The sequence below is a fragment of the Propithecus coquereli genome, unplaced genomic scaffold (assembly GCF_000956105.1).
Source record: "Propithecus coquereli isolate 6110/MARCELLA unplaced genomic scaffold, Pcoq_1.0 Scaffold19, whole genome shotgun sequence".
In the NCBI taxonomy this organism is placed as follows: domain Eukaryota; kingdom Metazoa; phylum Chordata; class Mammalia; order Primates; family Indriidae; genus Propithecus; species Propithecus coquereli.
Window position 1 is genome coordinate 9,836,124 of NW_012143856.1, and position 18,331 is coordinate 9,854,454.

General features: G+C 38.0%; 1 protein-coding gene and 1 pseudogene across 3 annotated transcripts; one reads left to right on the top strand and one right to left on the bottom strand.

Annotated features, from left to right (window-relative positions):
- Positions 1-10,916: 10,916 nt before the first annotated feature.
- LOC105809111 lies at positions 10,917-11,521 on the bottom strand (annotated as a pseudogene).
- Positions 11,522-11,549: 28 nt separating this feature from the next.
- Positions 11,550-17,770, top strand: PFN2 (profilin 2). Of its 3 annotated transcripts, XM_012642897.1 has the most exons (4): positions 11,736-11,923; positions 14,119-14,311; positions 16,409-16,493; positions 17,326-17,759. In XM_012642897.1, exons 1-4 carry the CDS (start codon positions 11,792-11,794, stop codon positions 17,480-17,482), a joined length of 567 nt encoding a protein of 188 aa, XP_012498351.1. In that variant the 5' UTR covers positions 11,736-11,791; the 3' UTR covers positions 17,483-17,759. The 3 variants fall into 3 exon arrangements, with proteins under 3 accessions (XP_012498353.1, XP_012498352.1, XP_012498351.1); XM_012642899.1 differs by having other exon boundaries at positions 11,550-11,923; positions 16,087-17,770; XM_012642898.1 differs by having other exon boundaries at positions 11,703-11,923; positions 16,409-17,770.
- Positions 17,771-18,331: the final 561 nt, after the last annotated feature.

The following is an 18,331-nucleotide window of genomic DNA, read 5'->3' on the forward strand; positions in this document are numbered from 1 at the left end:
GGCCTCACAGAGAGCTAGGATTACAGGCATGAGCCACCGCGCCCGGCCCATATTAAGCATTTTTAAGTATACAATTGGGTGGTATTAAGTCTATTCCCATTATTGGGCTACCATTACCACCATCCATACACACAACTCTTCATTTTCATAAACTGAAACTCTACACCCATTAAATGATAACTACTCATTTTCCCCTCCCTCCAGACCTGGTACCATTCTACTTAACTGTCTCTATGATTTTGACTAATTTAAGCACCTCATATAAGTGGAACCATACAATATTTGTCTTTTTATGACTGGCTTATTTCACTTAGGATAATGTCTTCAAAGTTTACCCATGTTTTAGCATGTGTTAGAATTTCCTTCCCTTTTAAGTCTAAACAACATTTCATTATATGTATCCAACAGCTTGTTTATCCATTCATCTGTCATGGACACTTGGGCTGCTTCCACTTTTTGGCTATTGCAAATAATGCTGCTATGAACATGAGTGTACAATATCTGTTTGAGTTCTTGCTTTCAATTCTTTGGAATTGAAATAAAAAGGAATGAAATAATGTCTTTTGCAGCAACTTGGATGGAACTGGAGACAATTAGCCTAAGTGAATTATCTCAGGAATGGAACAATAGATACCACATGTTCTCACTTATAAGTGGGAGCCAAATTTTAATTTTTAATTTTTTGAGGAACCACCACACTATTTTCCATAGTGGTTGCACCATTGCACCATTTTACATTCCCACCATGTACAAGGGTTCCAGTTTCTCCACATTCTCACCAACACTTATTTTCTGTTTTTTTTATAGCCATTCTAATAGGCATAAGATATTGCACCATGACATTAATTTGCTTTTCCTGGTGACTAATGCAGCTGAACATCACCTGTGGTTATTGGCCTTGTAACCTCTTTTGTAAAGTGCCTACACAAATCTTTGCCCACTTTTCTTGCAAGTTGTTACTCTTTTCCTATTGACCTGAAGTTTATTTATGTATGCTGAAAGAATACTTTGTCAGATATATGTTTTGCAAATATCTGCTCTTATTCTCTGGGATGTCTTTTCTGGTGGGACGGGGAATCTGTAGCTCATGCTCTCTTCACAATTTTGAAAATCAGACTTCAGTCCCATCCATTCCTTAAGGTCTAACAACAGTTAAGTCTTTTCTGTGAAACATCCTTTTAAAACTTTCCTAAAACTCTAGCCTCTGTTAATTTTCTCCATCTCTGTCCTTCTATTTACAATCTGTTTTTGTATCCTAATGGTAATACAATTAGATTGTATCCTTGTTTGCCTCTTACATACTCTGCAGCCAGACCACATTGCTTAAGAACTTTGTATGTACTACTTCCCCGCCTATATTTTAAATTAGAGGGCAAGGACTTTTTACTTATATTTCTTTTTAAAAAATTCAACAGATTTAGGGGGTACAAGTTTTTTTTTTACATGGATGAATTGTATAATGCTGAAGTTAGGGCTTTCAGTGTACCTGTCATCAGAATAGTGTACCTTGTCCCTGATAGGTAGATTTTTATCCCTAACATTGCTCACCTTCCCCTCTTCTTAGTTTTCAATGTCCATTACACTACTTTATGACCATATATACCCATCATTTAGCTCTCACTTATAAGCAAGAACATGTGATATTTATTTTTCATTTATTTATTTAATATAATTCACTTAGGATAATGGTCTCCAGTTCCATCTAAGTTGCTGCAAAAGACATTATTTCATTCCTTTTTATGGCTGAGTAGTACTCCAATGGTGGGTGTGTGTGTGTGTGTGTGTGTGTGTGTGTTTTCTTTATTCACTTATTCGTTGATGGGACACTTATCTTTGCAATTGTGATGTGATGAACATTTGGGTGCAGGTCTTTTTTGTAAAATGATTTCTTTCCTTATTGGAAAAGAAATCCCAGTAGTGGGATTTGGGATTTGGGATTTCTGAGTTGAATGGTAGCTCCACTTTTAGTTACTTTAGGAATTGTCATACTGTTTTCCATAGAGGTTGTACTAGTTTACATTCCCACCAACGGTGTATAAGTATTCCCTTCCCACTGCACCTGTGCCCTCTATTGTTTTTTGACTCTTTAGTAATGCCCATTCTGACAGGGGCAAGGTAGTATCTCATTGTGGATTTAATTTGCATTTCCCTGGCAATAGTGATATTGAACATATTTTCATACGTTTGCTGGCCATTTCTCTATTATCTTTTGAAAAAATTCTGTCCATGTCTTTCACCCACTTTTTGATTTTTTTTTTTCTTGCTGATTTGTTTGAATTCTTCATAGATTCTGGATATTAGTCCTTCGTTGGATGTATAGTTTGTGAATATTTTCTCCCATCTGTAGGTTGTCTATTTACTCTATTGATTTCCTTTGCTTTGAAGAAACTGTTTAGTTTAAGTCACATTTATTTTGTTGTTGCTGTATTTCCTTTTCAGGGCTTAGTCATAAATTCTTTGCCTAGGCCAATGTCCAGAAGAGTTTTTCCTACATTTTATTCTCAAACTTTTATGGTTTCATCTCTTACATTTAAGTCTTTAATCCATCTTAAGATAATTTTTGTATATATTATGACACTGTATGATTCAGTGTCATTCTTGTGGCTATCCAGTTTTTCCGGCACCATTTATTGAATGAGAATTCTTTCCCCAGTGTATGTTTTTGTCTGATTTGTCAAAAATCAGTTGGTTGTAGCTATATATGGCATTATTTCTGGGTTCTCTATTCTGTTCCATTGGTCTATGTGTCTACATTTATACCAGTACCATACTGTTCTGGTTACCATAGCCTTGTATTATCATATGAAGTCAGGTAATGTGATGCCTCCAGTTTTGTTCTTTTTGTTTAGGGATTGCTTTGGCTAGTCAAGCTCTTTTTTGGTTCCATATGAAGTATAGGTGTGAAAAATGATGTTGGTATTTTGATAGGAATTGCATTGGATCTGTCAATCACTTTGTGCAGTACGGACATTTTAACAGTGTTGATTCCTCCAATCCATGAGCATGGAATGTTTTTCCATTTGTTCGTGTCACCTATGACTTTGATTTCTTTCATCAGTGTTTTGTAGTTCTCCTTGTAGAGATCTTTCACTTCCTTGGTTGAGTATATTGCTAGGGATTTTATTTTCTTTGCAGCTATCGTAAATGGTATTGAGTTCTTGATTTGACTCTCAGTTTGACTGTTATTGGTCTATAGAAATGCTACTAGTTTGTGGACATTAATTTTGTAACCTGAGAATTTACTGAATTTATTAATATTTATCAGTTCTAGGAATCTTTTAGTAGAGTCTTTAGGATTTTCTAGACACAAGATCACATTGTCAGCAAACAGGAATAGTGTGATCTCCCCTTTCCATATTTGGATGCCCTTTCTTTCTTTCTCATGCTTGATTGCTCTGGCTAGGACTTCCAGTACTATGTTGAGTAGAAATGGTGACAGTGGGCATCCTTGTCTTGTCTCAGTCCTTAGGGGGAATTCTTTCAAATTTTCCCCATTCAGTATGATGTTGGTTGAGTTTGTCATATATGGCTTTTATTATTTTGAGGCATGTGCCTTTTATGCCTAGTTTGTTGAAGGTTTTTATCATGAAGGAGTGCTGGATTTTCTTAACTGCTTTTTTTTTTTTTTTGCATCTATTGAGATGAGCATATAGTTTTTGTTTTTATTTCTGTTTATGTGGTGGATCACACTTATTGATTTGTATATGTCGAACTATCTTTGCATCCCTGGGATGAACTCCACTTTATCATGATGAATTATTTTTTTGATGGGCTTTTGGATTTGGTTTGCCAGTATTTTATTGAGGATTTTTGCATCTATGTTCATGAGGAATATTGGTCTATAGTTTTCTTTTTTTTTGTTGTATTCTTTTCCTGGCTTTGGTATCAGGGTAGTACTGGTTTCATAGAATGAGTTATGGAGGATTCCTTCCTTCTCCATGTCATGGAACAGTTTCAATAGGATAGGTGCCAGTTCCTCTTTGTAGGTTTGGAAGAATTTGGCTGTTTATCAGTCTGGTCCTAGTTCTTTTTTGTTGTTGTTACTGTTGTTGTTGGGAGATTTTTTATTACTGTTTCAATCTTACTACTCATTATTGATCTGTTCAGGATATCTGTTTCTTCCTGATTTAAGCTTGAGAGGTTGTGTGTTTCCAAAAATTTATCCATTTCCTCTAGGTTTCTAGTTTGTGTGCATAGAGGTTTTCATAGTAGTCTCAGATAATATTTTGTATTTCTGTGGTATCAGTTGTAATGTCTCCTTTTTAATTTCTGATTGAGCTTATTTGAATCCTTTCTCTTCTATTTGTGGTTAATGTACCTAGTGGTCTATTGATTTAGTGTATCTTTTCAAAGAAATAACTTTTTGTTTTGTTGATTCTTTGTATTGTTGTTACGGTTTCCATTTCATTTAGTCCTGCTCTGATCTTTGTTATTTCTTTTCTTCTGCTAGCTTTGGGTTTGGTTTGTTCTTTTTCTAGTTCAATGACCTTTAAAAAACATTATCCTTAGTAGAAACCAACAAGTAGAGCTGCAGCAAGAGTTCAATACTTGTTATACAATTTGAAAAATGTTAATACTGTAGGGAATAGATACTATCCACTAAAATAATTAGCAAATAAATTGTTCACACTCAATATGCTTTTTAAAAGATATATTGAAAACAGAGCCACAGAAGTCATTAAATGTGTCTAATGTCTACAACATAAAGGAATCATATTGCAAGTGTTTCACTTTAACCTCTCTAGACTCCATTTGGAATTCCATTTATTAACAGTCCTGAGTACTTCCCTTGCTATCTACTTAGTCTTGTTTACTTATTCACCTCTAAAAAATACTTATTTTGACCTCAAGTTGGTAAAATTATCCCGTCATATTTTTAGCCTTTTGCTCTGTTGTTGGTCTTTTTATCATGAATGTAGATTATCTTGAAATTGTAAAGCAGTATAAGGCATTAACACGGACTTTGAGAGTCTTGTTATACACTTAATCAGCTACCTAAAATAAGTATAAGTTTTTCAGTAAGGATGGGGATACTGCAGGTGGTGGTGACGATGTTGATGTTCTTCAAATAGCAAATGAGATTTTTTAAACACCTATATTTTAACAGTCACTTAAAAAAATTGCTTTTAAATTCAACACATCCACTGCTCAATTTACACTTTTAGTTCTCTAATTATCAGTATGTTTGTGGACCCAGAAAGAATTTTCCATAGAAGTGATATCTGAGCTTCATTGGAGAAATACAAAACATTTTTAAAGCCTCATTTTAATACTTTTTTTGGGGAAACAGCTACTGAATTAAATTAAATTTCATTGCTTGTCTTCTGAGACTGAGATGAAGAAAAATTGGATGTGTTATCTCTTTGGGGAGTGTTCTGATGAAGTGCCTGCATTTTTCTCACATATCAGATAACAAGATGACCAAGGTTTTTACAGGCTTTGTGCCCTTCCCCTTGGAATTCTACAATAAACATCCCTCAAATTCAAGTGTAACTTTCTTGGAATGAAACGCAGCACATGTGATTCCAGCATCCTCTTTCTGCATCAAATCAGAAAAAAATGAGTCAAAACTCGTAAGAAATTCTCTAACAGCTAGTGTGATATTTAGGAAGATACAAGAAATCCTTGAAGCCTCCAGGAGACTATTTAATGTATTACTGCAACAAAACCAGTAGAGCAATTTTCTGTGATATAGCCAATTCAGTCATTATTACAATAGAGATGCAATAACTATTAAGCATTTCCTCAAGTGCTTAACTCATTATGGAAAAGCAACATGGGATAAACCAGAATGCTTAGGGACCTGGGGTCGAAAAATGGATGTTCTGGTTAGGATAGGTTTGGTTGTACTTACCAGAGGCTGACTGTAGTAGCTTAAACAAATTAAGAGTTCATTTATCCAAGGAAACAAGAGTTTGGGGGTAGGCAAAGTGAAAACACTTAAGAAAACAGGCTCCCTCTCCTCCGCTGGTCCCCAATCCTTAGCATTTACAAATGACTACTCCACCTTAACATTGTATCACAATCTGTATAATAATAAGGGCCAATTGAAGGCAGAATGCTATGCCAGCTAAGATAGAGATATCAGGGAAAAATAGCTTTCCATGAAGTAACTTTTGTTCCAGGTCATTGGCCAACGGACCACTTTACCACCCTAGCTGGAAGTGCATTTATGGAGGTATTTTACATAAGATTTTTTATTACTCCAAGCAAATTTATGATCTTGTTAGCAAGGAAGAAGAGTACATACTGGATAGGCAAGCCAGCAAAGTCTATCATATTTGATTAACTGAATTAAGTGCCATACTTTGTATAGTATTTTAAATCTGGCTCTTAAACATTTTTTTCAAAAAGGGCTTCACCCGTTTCCATGCCTTTGTAAGTTCATCACCGCATAGACTATAAGTTTTCTTCTGATTCTTGTTTCTCAATTTACCTGGTATTTCAGGAGGAAAGAAAAACTTATGATATATCCACTTTATGTACTACTTCAGTTATTAAAAATGGAAAATATATAGCAAAAGATTTGTACAGGCACTTCATGAAAAAATATCTAAATGACTAACAACATGAAAAAGATGCTGGAAACATGGGGCTGGTCCGAGTGAAAATGCCAATGACAGCTGTGTGTGAGAAGCTGAACCAGATACTTCTCTATTTAGGGAATACCACAGAAAGGGTTAAAGTGGCCCCAGGTTGCTAGCACCCTTGGGCATATAGCAGAAGCAGATGCAAACCATCTTTGAATGAACATGTCCTCAAATTAGGCCATTAGCATTCCCACATATTAAGATCAAGGAAATATGAATGCACAATCTAAGATCACCAAGTACACTTGAAGACAAGCCACTATGGCTGAAATAGATTAAAAATACACAACTTATTTAGATACTGGAATTGTCAGATATAGATAGAGTAGAAAAACTAGGTAAGAAATGTTTAAAGAAATGAAGTATGTAACCACAAAGATGGACAAGCAATAAGAGACTATAAGGAATAACCAGAAAGACATATATAACATTAAAATAAAAGTTCTAAAAACAAAAAATAGATTTTTTTAAAGAAATAAACAACTCAATGTATGGGTTTAATAACAGGCAAGACACAGATGAAGAGTCATCTGGAATACATACCTGAAGGAATTACTGGGAATAGAGCACAGAGAGTAAGAAGATATAAAATATGGAAGAAGCAAAGAGATATGGAGAACAGAAGAGGAAACAGCAAAATATTTATTCTGAACTCTAAGAGAGTAGAGAGACTTGAGGAAAAGGAATACTTGAAAAGAGTGATTGAGAATTTTCCAGAAGTGATGACAGATATAAACCTATTTTCCCAAAAGTAGAATAAAAGAAATCCAAGCATATATACATCATAGTGAAACTGTAGAAGAGCAAAGAAAAAAAGATTCCAAAGTAGCTACAGAAAAAAGACAAATCCATAAAGGTACAACAGCAATGATGGAAACCAGAATGAAATGGAATAACATCTTCAAAGTGTAAGTTCTGCATTGTATATCCAACCTATTGTTCAAGAAGGAAAGTGATATAAAGACGTTTTCAGATAAACAAAAACAGAGAGTTTTCCACTACGAGATCTCCATTAAAGAAACTGCTACAAGATGTACTTTAGGAAGAAGGAAAAATGATCATAGAATGATGGTCTGAGATATGAGAAGGAATGGCAAGTAAATAAAACAGAAATATATATATATACACACTCACAATAAATATAGTTATAAATACATAGATATACATATATGAACAAACATCGGTGTAAAATAATCTGGAGAGGAGAGACCAGATTTAAAGTGCTCTAAAATCCTTGGGTTGTCTAGAAGGAGAGTTTAAGATATCATTTAATTTACAACTTTGTATTAAATATTGAAGGTAAATAAATATTAAATACTTATAAATATCAAGTATTCAAGGTAAAATTTTAAGGGTAACACTAAAAGAATAGAAATCAATAGTATAAATTCCAAATGAGTAAAAAAAATGGAAGAATAAAATACACCCCCCCACACATTTTTTTTGGTAAAGGCAAAGAAGGAAAAAGCACAGAAAAAAATAGGACTCATAAAATATGTTCAAACAAGTCCCCAAATATATGTCAATAATTACAATGAATGTAAATGGAATAAACTTGCCAATTAAAGGATATACTGCTGTATTGGATAAAAAGCCAAAATCCAGCTATGTGAAATTTATAACAGACACATCTAAAGTTTAAGGACAGAGTAAGGTTGAAAGAGAGGTGGGGAGAGAGAAAAGATGTATCACATAAATATCAACACAAAGAGAGCTGGGATAGTTACCTTAGTATTTGACAAAACAGATTTAAAATAAAAAGCAGTATTGGTGATAAATAGGGCAACTACTTAATGATAAAGGCTAAATTCATTAGAAGGAAAATATAACAATTTAAATTTCTATTTTCCTAATTAAACAGTCTTAAAATATAGAAAGCCAAAATTCACAGAATTTCAGGGTAAAATGGACAAGTGCAGAATTATAGGAGTAAATGCAGAATTACAGGTATTTCTTGTTCTTTACTGTTAAAATTGTAAATAAAACAATGAGTGAATACATTCAAAAGATAACATTTATATTGGTTTATGGGATCGGAGTAATTTTTCTCCATTTTCTAAACTTTCTTGATTTTTGTGATATTATTTTCATAATTAATAAACTTTTTCCAAAAACGAAGTATGGAGGGGAAAATTTTAGATAATTAAATGTTTGGGTGAGCTTAGTTAATTATGGTTTTACTATATTTTGGGGTAATTATAGTCTACAGTTTTAGTTCCCACCCCAGTGTTTATCAAGTTGAGTGTATTTTAATGATAACGACTTCTTGTTTGTATATTGCTAAAATGTCAAATAACTTATTCAAGGACTTCAATGGCTCAGGCACTACTGTACTTATACAGTAAAGAATGTGGTTTACCACACAGTTTCTGTTTACTCAATCAATATGAATGAAAGATTTTTGGAAAGAATTCATAATAATGCACTCTAAATTTAAATATGCTACTGATTGTTAATGGCTACCTCATTCTGAATATTTGTATCAACAACAGAGCCACAACTTTTCTAGACTTGTGCCCAGATACTGTTATTATCACTGTAGGGATCAGTTACCCTGAAAAAAGTAGAGAAAGAAACAAATTGGTAATTCCTCTTTTTCTAATATTGATACTCTTTTGGACTTAACCTATATCGTTATTCCTAAAACTCAGTATTCTACCTTTACTTATACTTTTTGAAACATGTGTGATAAGCAATAGTTAGAGGAAATAGGATCAGATTATTGTATACAAATGGAAAATAAGGCAGTGTGCTAGGAAGCTGGCTCTAAAGAAAATAGGGACAGGCTTACTTAATCATAGTACTGAAAACAGAGACAGTATTATCTATCATCAGTTCTGGAAAATTTGAATATATAAACTAAAAATCTAAACTGTAGATTAAATCAATTCAGTTACTCTACAATACAAAATATATTTTCATAGTTGTTTAAATTTTATTGTATGCAATTCTGAAAAAATAACAACACCATGCTGAAAAAATAAAACAGTAATTAAAATATATATTTTGAAAAATATAGAAAAATGATAGGAATCCTAAATTTGTATGAATGTTTTTCCCAATAGATGTGTTTTAGAATCTTTTGAGATTTGAATATCCAAAATATTCAGTTAGTCAAATTCTTCCACTGTTTAAAGCCAACAATAAGATAAATAAGAATGAAATGCAATTATTTCCAACTCTGTGCTATAACAATAAGATAAAAAAGTCTAGAAATGAAATCTTAAAACCTTCAGAGATTAACAAAATATTTCAATGTATTTCTTTACGTTATCATCACTTGATTTTTCTTTTCTATCATTACCTTTTGTGTTTACTGTTTAAATTTGAGTTATACATATAATGAAAAGCACAACCATAAATGTACAGCTTGAATTCTCACACAGTGAGCATATCTGTGTTACCAAGTAAACTGTAACTATCATTAACTTTTAAGGTAATAAAATGCTAGGATTGAAGGATCAAAACCATTAACAATAACTACAAAAAGACAAAGTAGTAAACAAGAACATTAAGTGTAAATAAATCGGGTGGGGGGCACACTTGCAAAAAAGTGAAGCAATTTTTGGCTTACATTTTATACCACATAGGTATTCTGTTATCTTCAGAACATGATAAAATACATTGTCTCAATTTGACAGGTTTCTGACTTGGGGTTTCTCCTACTGTACTTTTTCCCCTCCCTGCAGTAGCTGAACATTTCAAAGGAATGTGCAGAAAAAAATTATAAAACTTTAGTACCAATTAGATTTTTTTTAGCAACATTCATGTCCTTTCCAGAGCTACATCTCTTACTTCTCCTACAAATTGTTACCTTATGAGATAACTTTAAAGTTGAAAATCAACTTTTCAACGTTTTGGTGTTTTCTTCTTTCCCTTAATAGGCAGATAGCTAACTTAAAATTGGAGTCCTTGTTATAGGACCTCTACTCGTCTAGTCCATGTCTAGTGATAGCGCTCACATGTTACTAAAGACGACAGGAAAAGGTATAGAGGGACTCTACCCACCCTTTGCCTTGTAATACAGTCTTTCCCAGATTTGGGTCCCAAATTTTTTTTACCCTTCCTTAGCAGAAATATTATGAAATTCATTCAGTGAACTCTTTCTCAGTTTTTTATTCTTTGTATGTTCAACGATTTCTTCTACCCACCAGTAACTTTCCCAGTTACCAACAAATAGTTAACACAGATCGCTAATTTGGAATTTACGAGCAATTTAGCCACACACGTGATCAGCAACATTAAGGGGGCTCTTCTGGGTAAGGAATCCACAGAATGAGAGGCCTCTGGTACCCAAACGAGGCAACAATGAAAGATCAGCAAAGCTCAGCTATGTTCCTGAGAGCCACCGACGCCTGCTCTGATTTCAGGTTTCCGAAGCGCGCCCACTGGGCTGCCTTTAGCGCCCAGGCACAAAAGGTGTCCAGGGAAGAGGGTCTCATTGGGAACTCCTGAGAATAACGTAGGCGACCCTGCCACCAGCCGCCCCCACCACAAAGAGTAAACGCTCCGCATCCAGTCACCAGGGCAACTCTGCAACCCGACACTGAGGCTCAAGATTCCACATCCCGGGACACCGGGAGCAGGAAAGAGCATCGCGGCTCCGCCGCGGGGACTCAGAGGCGTCCCCGCCGCCTCTATCTCTGGGGTACTGAGTGCGACGCGGGAGACGCCCTCTCCGCGGGACACGGGTACGAGATCCAGCCACCCCACACCCTCGCCGCAACCGGTTGGCGCCTCCCGCACGTGGCAGCCGTGATTGTCCCGGGGCGGTATCCCTCCGCGCCCCCGCCTCGGTCTCCCCCCGCTCTTCCCGGGACCCTCCGTGTCCGAGCGCCGCGGAAGGATCCCACGCACGCGCGCGCGCACGTCCGCTGGAGCCGCGGAGAACTAAGGGTGCTGCGGTAAGAAGCAGCTGCTACCGCCAGCATTGCCGCTCCGCAGCTTCCCGCAGCTGGTTAGTCAGCCCCGGGGCTGCGGGCGGGCGGCCGAGCTGGGCGCGCTCCACGGCTTGTCCCTCACAGCCGTACCCGCGTCCTCCCGCCGCAGCTCCTCGGGGAGGGGGGCGGTCGGTGCCTGCGCAGAGCCGCCTCCTCCCCGCCCCCGCCCCGCCTCCCCCCGCGCCGTCGCCGCCCGCTACCGCCGCCGCCGTTGCGCCTGCTGCTCCTCGCCGTCCCCGCTGCAGTGCGAAGGGCTCGAAGATGGCCGGTTGGCAGAGCTACGTGGATAACCTGATGTGCGATGGCTGCTGCCAGGAGGCCGCCATTGTCGGCTACTGCGACGCCAAATACGTCTGGGCAGCCACGGCTGGGGGCGTCTTCCAGAGCATTACGGTGAGGACCAGTGCCGGCTGGGACCCCGGTACCCGTACCGGAGCGGGGTTGGCCGGCTGCGGGGGCGCCTCAGCGCGGGGCCGGGGCATGGAGGGCCGAGCCGGCAGGTGTGCGAGGCGGTGGGCGCCGAGGATGCGGCTGCCGGGCGGGCGGAGAGGCCGAGGCCCGGGGACGCCCCCTCGCCGGAGGCTGCGCTGACAGGTGGGGGTGGTGGCCGGTCTCCTGCCTGCCTGGTCCCGGTGTCCTCGGTGTTCCCAGCGCCGGTCCGGGTGCCTGGGTGGGGGGAGGGGGCACGCACCGGCCGGGGAAAGGGGGGCCTCCTTTTTCTCCCCCAGTGCGGTTCCTCTAGATCCCCTGGAAGCTCTGAGGCTTGCTTGCACGTCCCGGGGTGGAGAGGGGATCGGGGATCTGGGACGGGGCGTGCGGGGCCCAGGTGGAGGGTCCCCGGCGGCCCGGCCGCCCCTCGCTTCGTGGACAGCGCGCCGCCCGCGCCTCGGGCTGTGGGAGGCGGCGGCCGCAGCCCGGCCCCCAGGATTCTCGAAGCGACTTTGCGTAGGTTTGCCGGTGTCCAGGCCTTTGGGGCTTGCGAGAAATGTACGCCGACCGCGTAGGTGGATTCGTGAATCTCCACTTCAGCTCTAGCTCTATAGGTGGTTTTTTTTTTTTTTAATTCTCCAAGATGGCGAACTGCCATTGATTTCTCTCTTCCTCCTATGAAGATTCATCGATATACCGTTATACTCAGTTACGCAACATAGCTCTAAAAAGGGGGTGCTTTGGGGGCGTTCAGTAATCTGCGATGACTGGGGGGACACTTCACTTCTTCAAGTACCTCCCTCTTTAGTGATGGTAGTAAAGGAGCTAATGCAGATTTATGCTTCACGTTGCCTGATTTTCTTGTGACTTGATGGTTTTGACTTGGTTGCCACATGTTTGGGTGAATATTTGTCACTAAGCCTCCAACTGTGTTTATTGTTTTGCTTATTTGTGCCCAAAGATCTTTCTAAAATTGTGACAGTTGTGTGAAGTATGAGACCATTCCCTTAATTTCTTAGCCCCACGCTTTCTTCTCATCAAATGCCAAAATACAGGTCCCCAGAATTATGGGTGCTGTTTGGTTTTTTTTTTTTTTTTTTAATACTACTTAACATGGTTTAAGTTCTAACTGTAGAACTCCGTCCTTAATAGTAGTACTTTAAGATCTCCTGTACCCGCAGTGGACTACAATTCTTTTAGAGAATTGACATCTGGTGATCACCCCCCCCCCCCCCCCAACCCTCTTGTCTTTGTGTGTGAGTTCCCGCTGTCTGGCTAGGAAGATTGCGGGAGTGTGCTTGGAAATGGCTGGGGCCTGCTATGACTCTGCAGTTCTGATGGGGGCGACGCCTTCCTTCTTATTCATGAAATGTTAGAATGCACGTTTTCTTCTTTCCGGTTCTGGTGCCTACCTCAGTTTCTTTCCCAATCTCCCTCCATTTTCTTTATTCTTTTTACCATTGCCTACTGCAGTGCTGTAGACAAAATCCACTTTGCGTTAGCCCAGAAGAAAAACTGATTACTGAGATGGGAGGGGAAGGGAAGTTGGAAAGAAAAAGGAGCGTGGCTAGAAAAATAGGAGGGAAATATGAATTTGGAAATGCGCTGAGTTCTAGGAATGGAAGTTCATACCATCATAGATATTACAAGTTATTCCAAGCAGAGAAGTGAACAAATCTGCTAAGCACGGGCTTTATTTCAGTAGACTTTAAAACAACTATAAATTTGATGCAACATGACTAACTATAATGTGACTGAATGTGACAGACAAGCTGTGTTGAGTCTATAGCTGAATCTTTATCGTTACATAAGCACTTTCACGTACCACCTGATTTGGTATAGTTTATAAATAACTCAAGTTTGCAGTTTGCCTAGTGTCAACTATCAGCCATTTAAAGATTCTTTTATACACTTGTCTTTAGTTAGCAGACCACTCTGTTAAGTGTGAAATCAGATGAACTGGTATTACATGTGTAATCGTGTAGGATTAAGTAATTCATCGAAAAAGACTGAATCTTGATTTTATATTAGTGAAATGTGGCTGTCTTGTAGTGTTTGTATAAACTTAGCACACAGTCTTTCCTGTTATATTGAGCCCTGAAAGGAATTAACTACAACTTCATGTTTTTTTTCTTTTTCTTTTTTTGGTGGGGGGACAGCCAATAGAAATAGATATGATTGTAGGAAAAGACCGGGAAGGTTTCTTTACCAACGGTTTAACTCTTGGCGCAAAGAAGTGCTCAGTGATCAGAGATAGTCTATATGTCGATGGTGACTGCACAATGGACATCCGGACAAAGAGTCAAGGTGGGGAGCCAACATACAACGTTGCTGTCGGCAGAGCTGGTAGAGGTAAGCAAAGTATTCTTTCGGTTTAAAAGTTGCATGCCACATTACAACTTATTAAGCAGTTTCTTTAACATTTTGAATAAAAGTTAGTCCATAATGGCTATTAAGGTGGTTTTTGTGAACTGCCCAGCACTTGAAGAGAAGCACTGCTTTAGATTTACCTACTCTACAGCAGCTGCACATACAGCATGGCCTCTTAGATCCTGATTTTATTCTAAAATAGAACATTCATATCAACTCATTTCACCTTTAGTGACCTTAAAATTAAAAGTCTCCTAAACTGCTTGACATGTCAAATGATAATCCTACGGTGTATCAGATCATTAAATTGTTCAAATTACTTGGTTATTTTAGTCCCTTTGAGTGTTTGACCTTTGGATGTCTCTCTCTTCTTTTTTTCTTGTTAGCATTGTAATCATTTGACTCAGCATAAAGAAGGAAAAATTAACATTGGTTCATTTTTCTATTAGGAACTTTCTTTGCTGGGGAAGAGAGAAATAATTAGATGAGGGTTTTTGAATAAGTTGTTCATTTACTACAATATTTTCAAAGACTAAGTGTGTCTGAGATTTAGATTTCAAAAGTAGAAAATTACATTTGGTTTATATACTTGCTCCAAAAATTCTGGTGTCTCCAGACTGTTGTCAACTTTATAGAAACTCTTCACTAAAGGAAGTCTCCCTATTTTTTCAAAAGAAACTTAAAATTGAGGTTGACATCTACTTGATTTACAAATACATTTAAATGTGTTATCCTGTATGAATATTTTGTAAGGAAAGAGGACTTTTGTAGCTTCATATACAGACTTGGCACATCTAATTTTAAGACTAGCTTTACCATGTGAAGCAACTTGAATCTGTTTAATGCTAAGATTCTACCAACTCATGTGAATGTCCTCAAAGTTACACTTATTGTGGTATGAGTTGATATTTATTAGTATTAATAGTAAAATTAGATGACTTTGAAACAGTAGACAAATCTCTGTAAACATTACCTGTGCTCAGATAAATATGCTAAAAAGTATTAACCATGAGACTTGAAACCAGAATGAGATTTTCATACCATGGAGCACTACTGACATCTAGTGGCAGTGAATATAAAATTTGACATATACATACATTTTGGGGATAGACCTTTGAATTGCATCCCAGAAGAGCCTGTTAGAAATAGTAAACGTATGTCAGGATTTTAGACTCAAAAACAAGGCTAGCACAGTGAGGATATCAGTAAGCACAAGCCTTAAATACATTTAATTTGGCCTTTTCTGAGTGACACTGAAAATGCTATTTAAAATTTGATCTTCATTTTCCTTTGGAAGTAACAAACAGATTTAGCCTCGCTGGTAAGACTTATTTGTATTTATCAAGCATGTTAAATTTGGGGAGAATTTGTAAATAAATACCCCAATTTTTTTAAGTTTATATTTTTGGGGCAAGAAATAATATGTATTTGTCACATCAACCAGAAATTTTTTGCCCTAAAGTAGAAGATAAATGATTATGTTTTTCCCCCCAGCTAGTGTAAAGATAGTTATATAAAACTTTGCTGCTTTGTTCATTGGGCTTCCAGGATGCCGTCAGTTGTTAACTATATTCTGTTTTTAGTATATTACTAGTTTGAAAGTTTTTCTTTTTGGAGACCTAATTGACTTCAGTGCTTGACAGTTCATGGAAAACTAACTTAATGTTAACTTATTAATCGGGGTTCCGTCTGCTAAAACTTATGTGACTTTCTTGATTAACACTTCTTTTGAAACACTTTTCTTCTTTCTCTTTCAGTCTTGGTCTTTGTAATGGGAAAAGAAGGGGTCCATGGAGGCGGATTGAATAAGAAGGCATACTCAATGGCAAAATACTTGAGAGACTCTGGGTTCTAGCTGCTAGGCACACTGTTAAGTATTAGGGGAAAATTGCTCTTAAACTTTCCTAGCCGTAAGCTTAAGTCTTAATTCTGGAAATTTTATTAGCAATGCAGGGTGATGGGGTATGAACCTGTGTCTCCTTTGTATCCCTCTGTTGGTGGGGAAAGGTGTCTTTCTTTCTGCCCTCCCCCCCTTAAATAATTCTGTTCACTTTTGTTTTGTTTCCTTGTGTACTCCAGCATTGGTTATAGTCATGGGAAAGGAAGGTGTCCACGGAGGCACACTTAACAAGAAAGCATATGAACTCGCTTTATACCTGAGGAGGTCTGATGTGTAAGCAGCCTCTCCCCATCTACCTAGCAACTGTCTTCATCACCACCCCAATTACGGTCACAATGCTACCAAACTATAGATGGTAGCTAATTTTTCTTTACCTATTTTCTAATGTCATGATTCCTGTTTGCCCAATGGATCATTTGTATGTTAACAACTGTATGTAACCAACCCTTATCTGGCAACATAATTGCAGCACAATGATTTGCATGATACCTTGAAATTGGGGGGAGGGGGCATGCAAAGTTGGGCATCACTTTGTCTTAGCAATTAATGGGATATTGATTACTAAAATAAGTTAATATTAAGCAAGGTGCCGGTTGTACAATCTCTAATTTGATCAATGTCTTTTCAGCACTTTGAGCATTTACTTGGCTCATTAGTCTTCCTTTTGTAGCGCATGGTTGGGAGGAAAAAGTGCATGCATCTTTACTTCACTCCTCTCTTTTTCCCGCCCCCTCCTTTTGCACATAGGCATTTGGTTTGCTTCCATCTTCTTTTATGCAGTGCTTGGTTTATTTTACCAATTAATATCCCTTTTGTTGATGAGCTATTGAGAGCTGCAGTAGTTTGCTTTTAGTATTGTTGTTGCACTTGGCTAGAGAAAAACCCTTTTTCATTGTGTCTACAAGACATATGAAGAGTGCAATGGCAAAACAAGAGCAAAAAGCACTTCCTCCCATGACCTTACGGAAACCATACTGATTGAATCCCCAGGGACATTCCATCATTGCAATAGCTCAGTTTTTTGTTCCTGTCTTTTTCTTTGCACACCAGCTCTACTCTTAGTAAAACTGTAAAAGGCTGCCATTATGGACATTAGGTATCCCAACATAACCATCTGGAGTGTGTCCAGTTTGTTCTTCATAGGACCAATTTTTATTTGCAGCTTGAGTTTTTATATGAAGTTGCATTATTGTGGACTTGGCTGTCTTGTGATGAATTTTTTTCATATGTATTCTGTGCCATACTATTGTTAAAATGAACTGTTGCTATTGTGAGATGGATTTTAACTGACCTATTAAGGGTTTCTTTCGAATGGCACTACTTAGGGACATTCTAGTATTTGCTTCTATTGTTTGGGCCTTGTGGATAATGTACAGATTTAAAAACAAATCCTGTTGCTGATTTGTCCATTTCTTTCCCTGCACTTTGTTACATCTGGGATACAGTCTAACTCATCTGATTTAATATGCATTTAAAAAAATGCCATAACTATTAAACACCTTGTTTACAGACAGATGAAATAAATTTATTCCAACCAAATACTCCAGACTCCTGTTGTTTATATAAGTTGTTGGCTTACTGTTACAGTTGGTTTTTGACACAATAGGAATATACAGAATAGGCCAAAGTCTGCTGCAAGCATAACATTTTAAAATAAAAACATTCAGCTGATGGCCTGCTTCATTTCATGTAGTATTATAAATAAAATAAGTGCCTGGGAATTTCTTTTTAATGGGTTTTCATCTATTACACATGGCTTTTAGTCATTTCAGGGTCATCTTCAGGTGTATGTGAGGAAAACTGACTTATCTGTTAGAAATAAATATTTTCCTCTTCTTGCTGGTCTCTAGATATGAAATCTAGTGAGCAGTAAGGACCTCTATACCAAGAAGAGTTTCTGTACTATGTGGATTCTTCTGTGTTGAAATGTCATATGACTTTAGATCTGGAGGCTGTATTGGCAGCCTGAAGTCAGCCAGCTGGGATTCTCCCACATAAGAGCAGAAGACACTCCTTAGGCAGCATATAATAGAAATAGGATGTTGCATTTTCTGGCTTTGGAGTGACATGTTGACCATAGCTATGTAATAGGTTTAATCCCA

What these genes read in the sequence shown, in the direction of transcription:
- PFN2 (XM_012642897.1), top strand. Translation starts at nt 11,792, where the DNA reads ATGGCCGGTTGGCAGAGCTACGTGGATAACCTGATGTGCGATGGCTGC. An exon ending in GCGTCTTCCAGAGCATTACG is followed by an intron (nt 11,924 to 14,118) that starts GTGAGGACCAGT and finishes GTGGGGGGACAG; the next exon opens with CCAATAGAAATAGATATGAT. An exon ending in TGTCGGCAGAGCTGGTAGAG is followed by an intron (nt 14,312 to 16,408) that starts GTAAGCAAAGTA and finishes TGTGTACTCCAG; the next exon opens with CATTGGTTATAGTCATGGGA.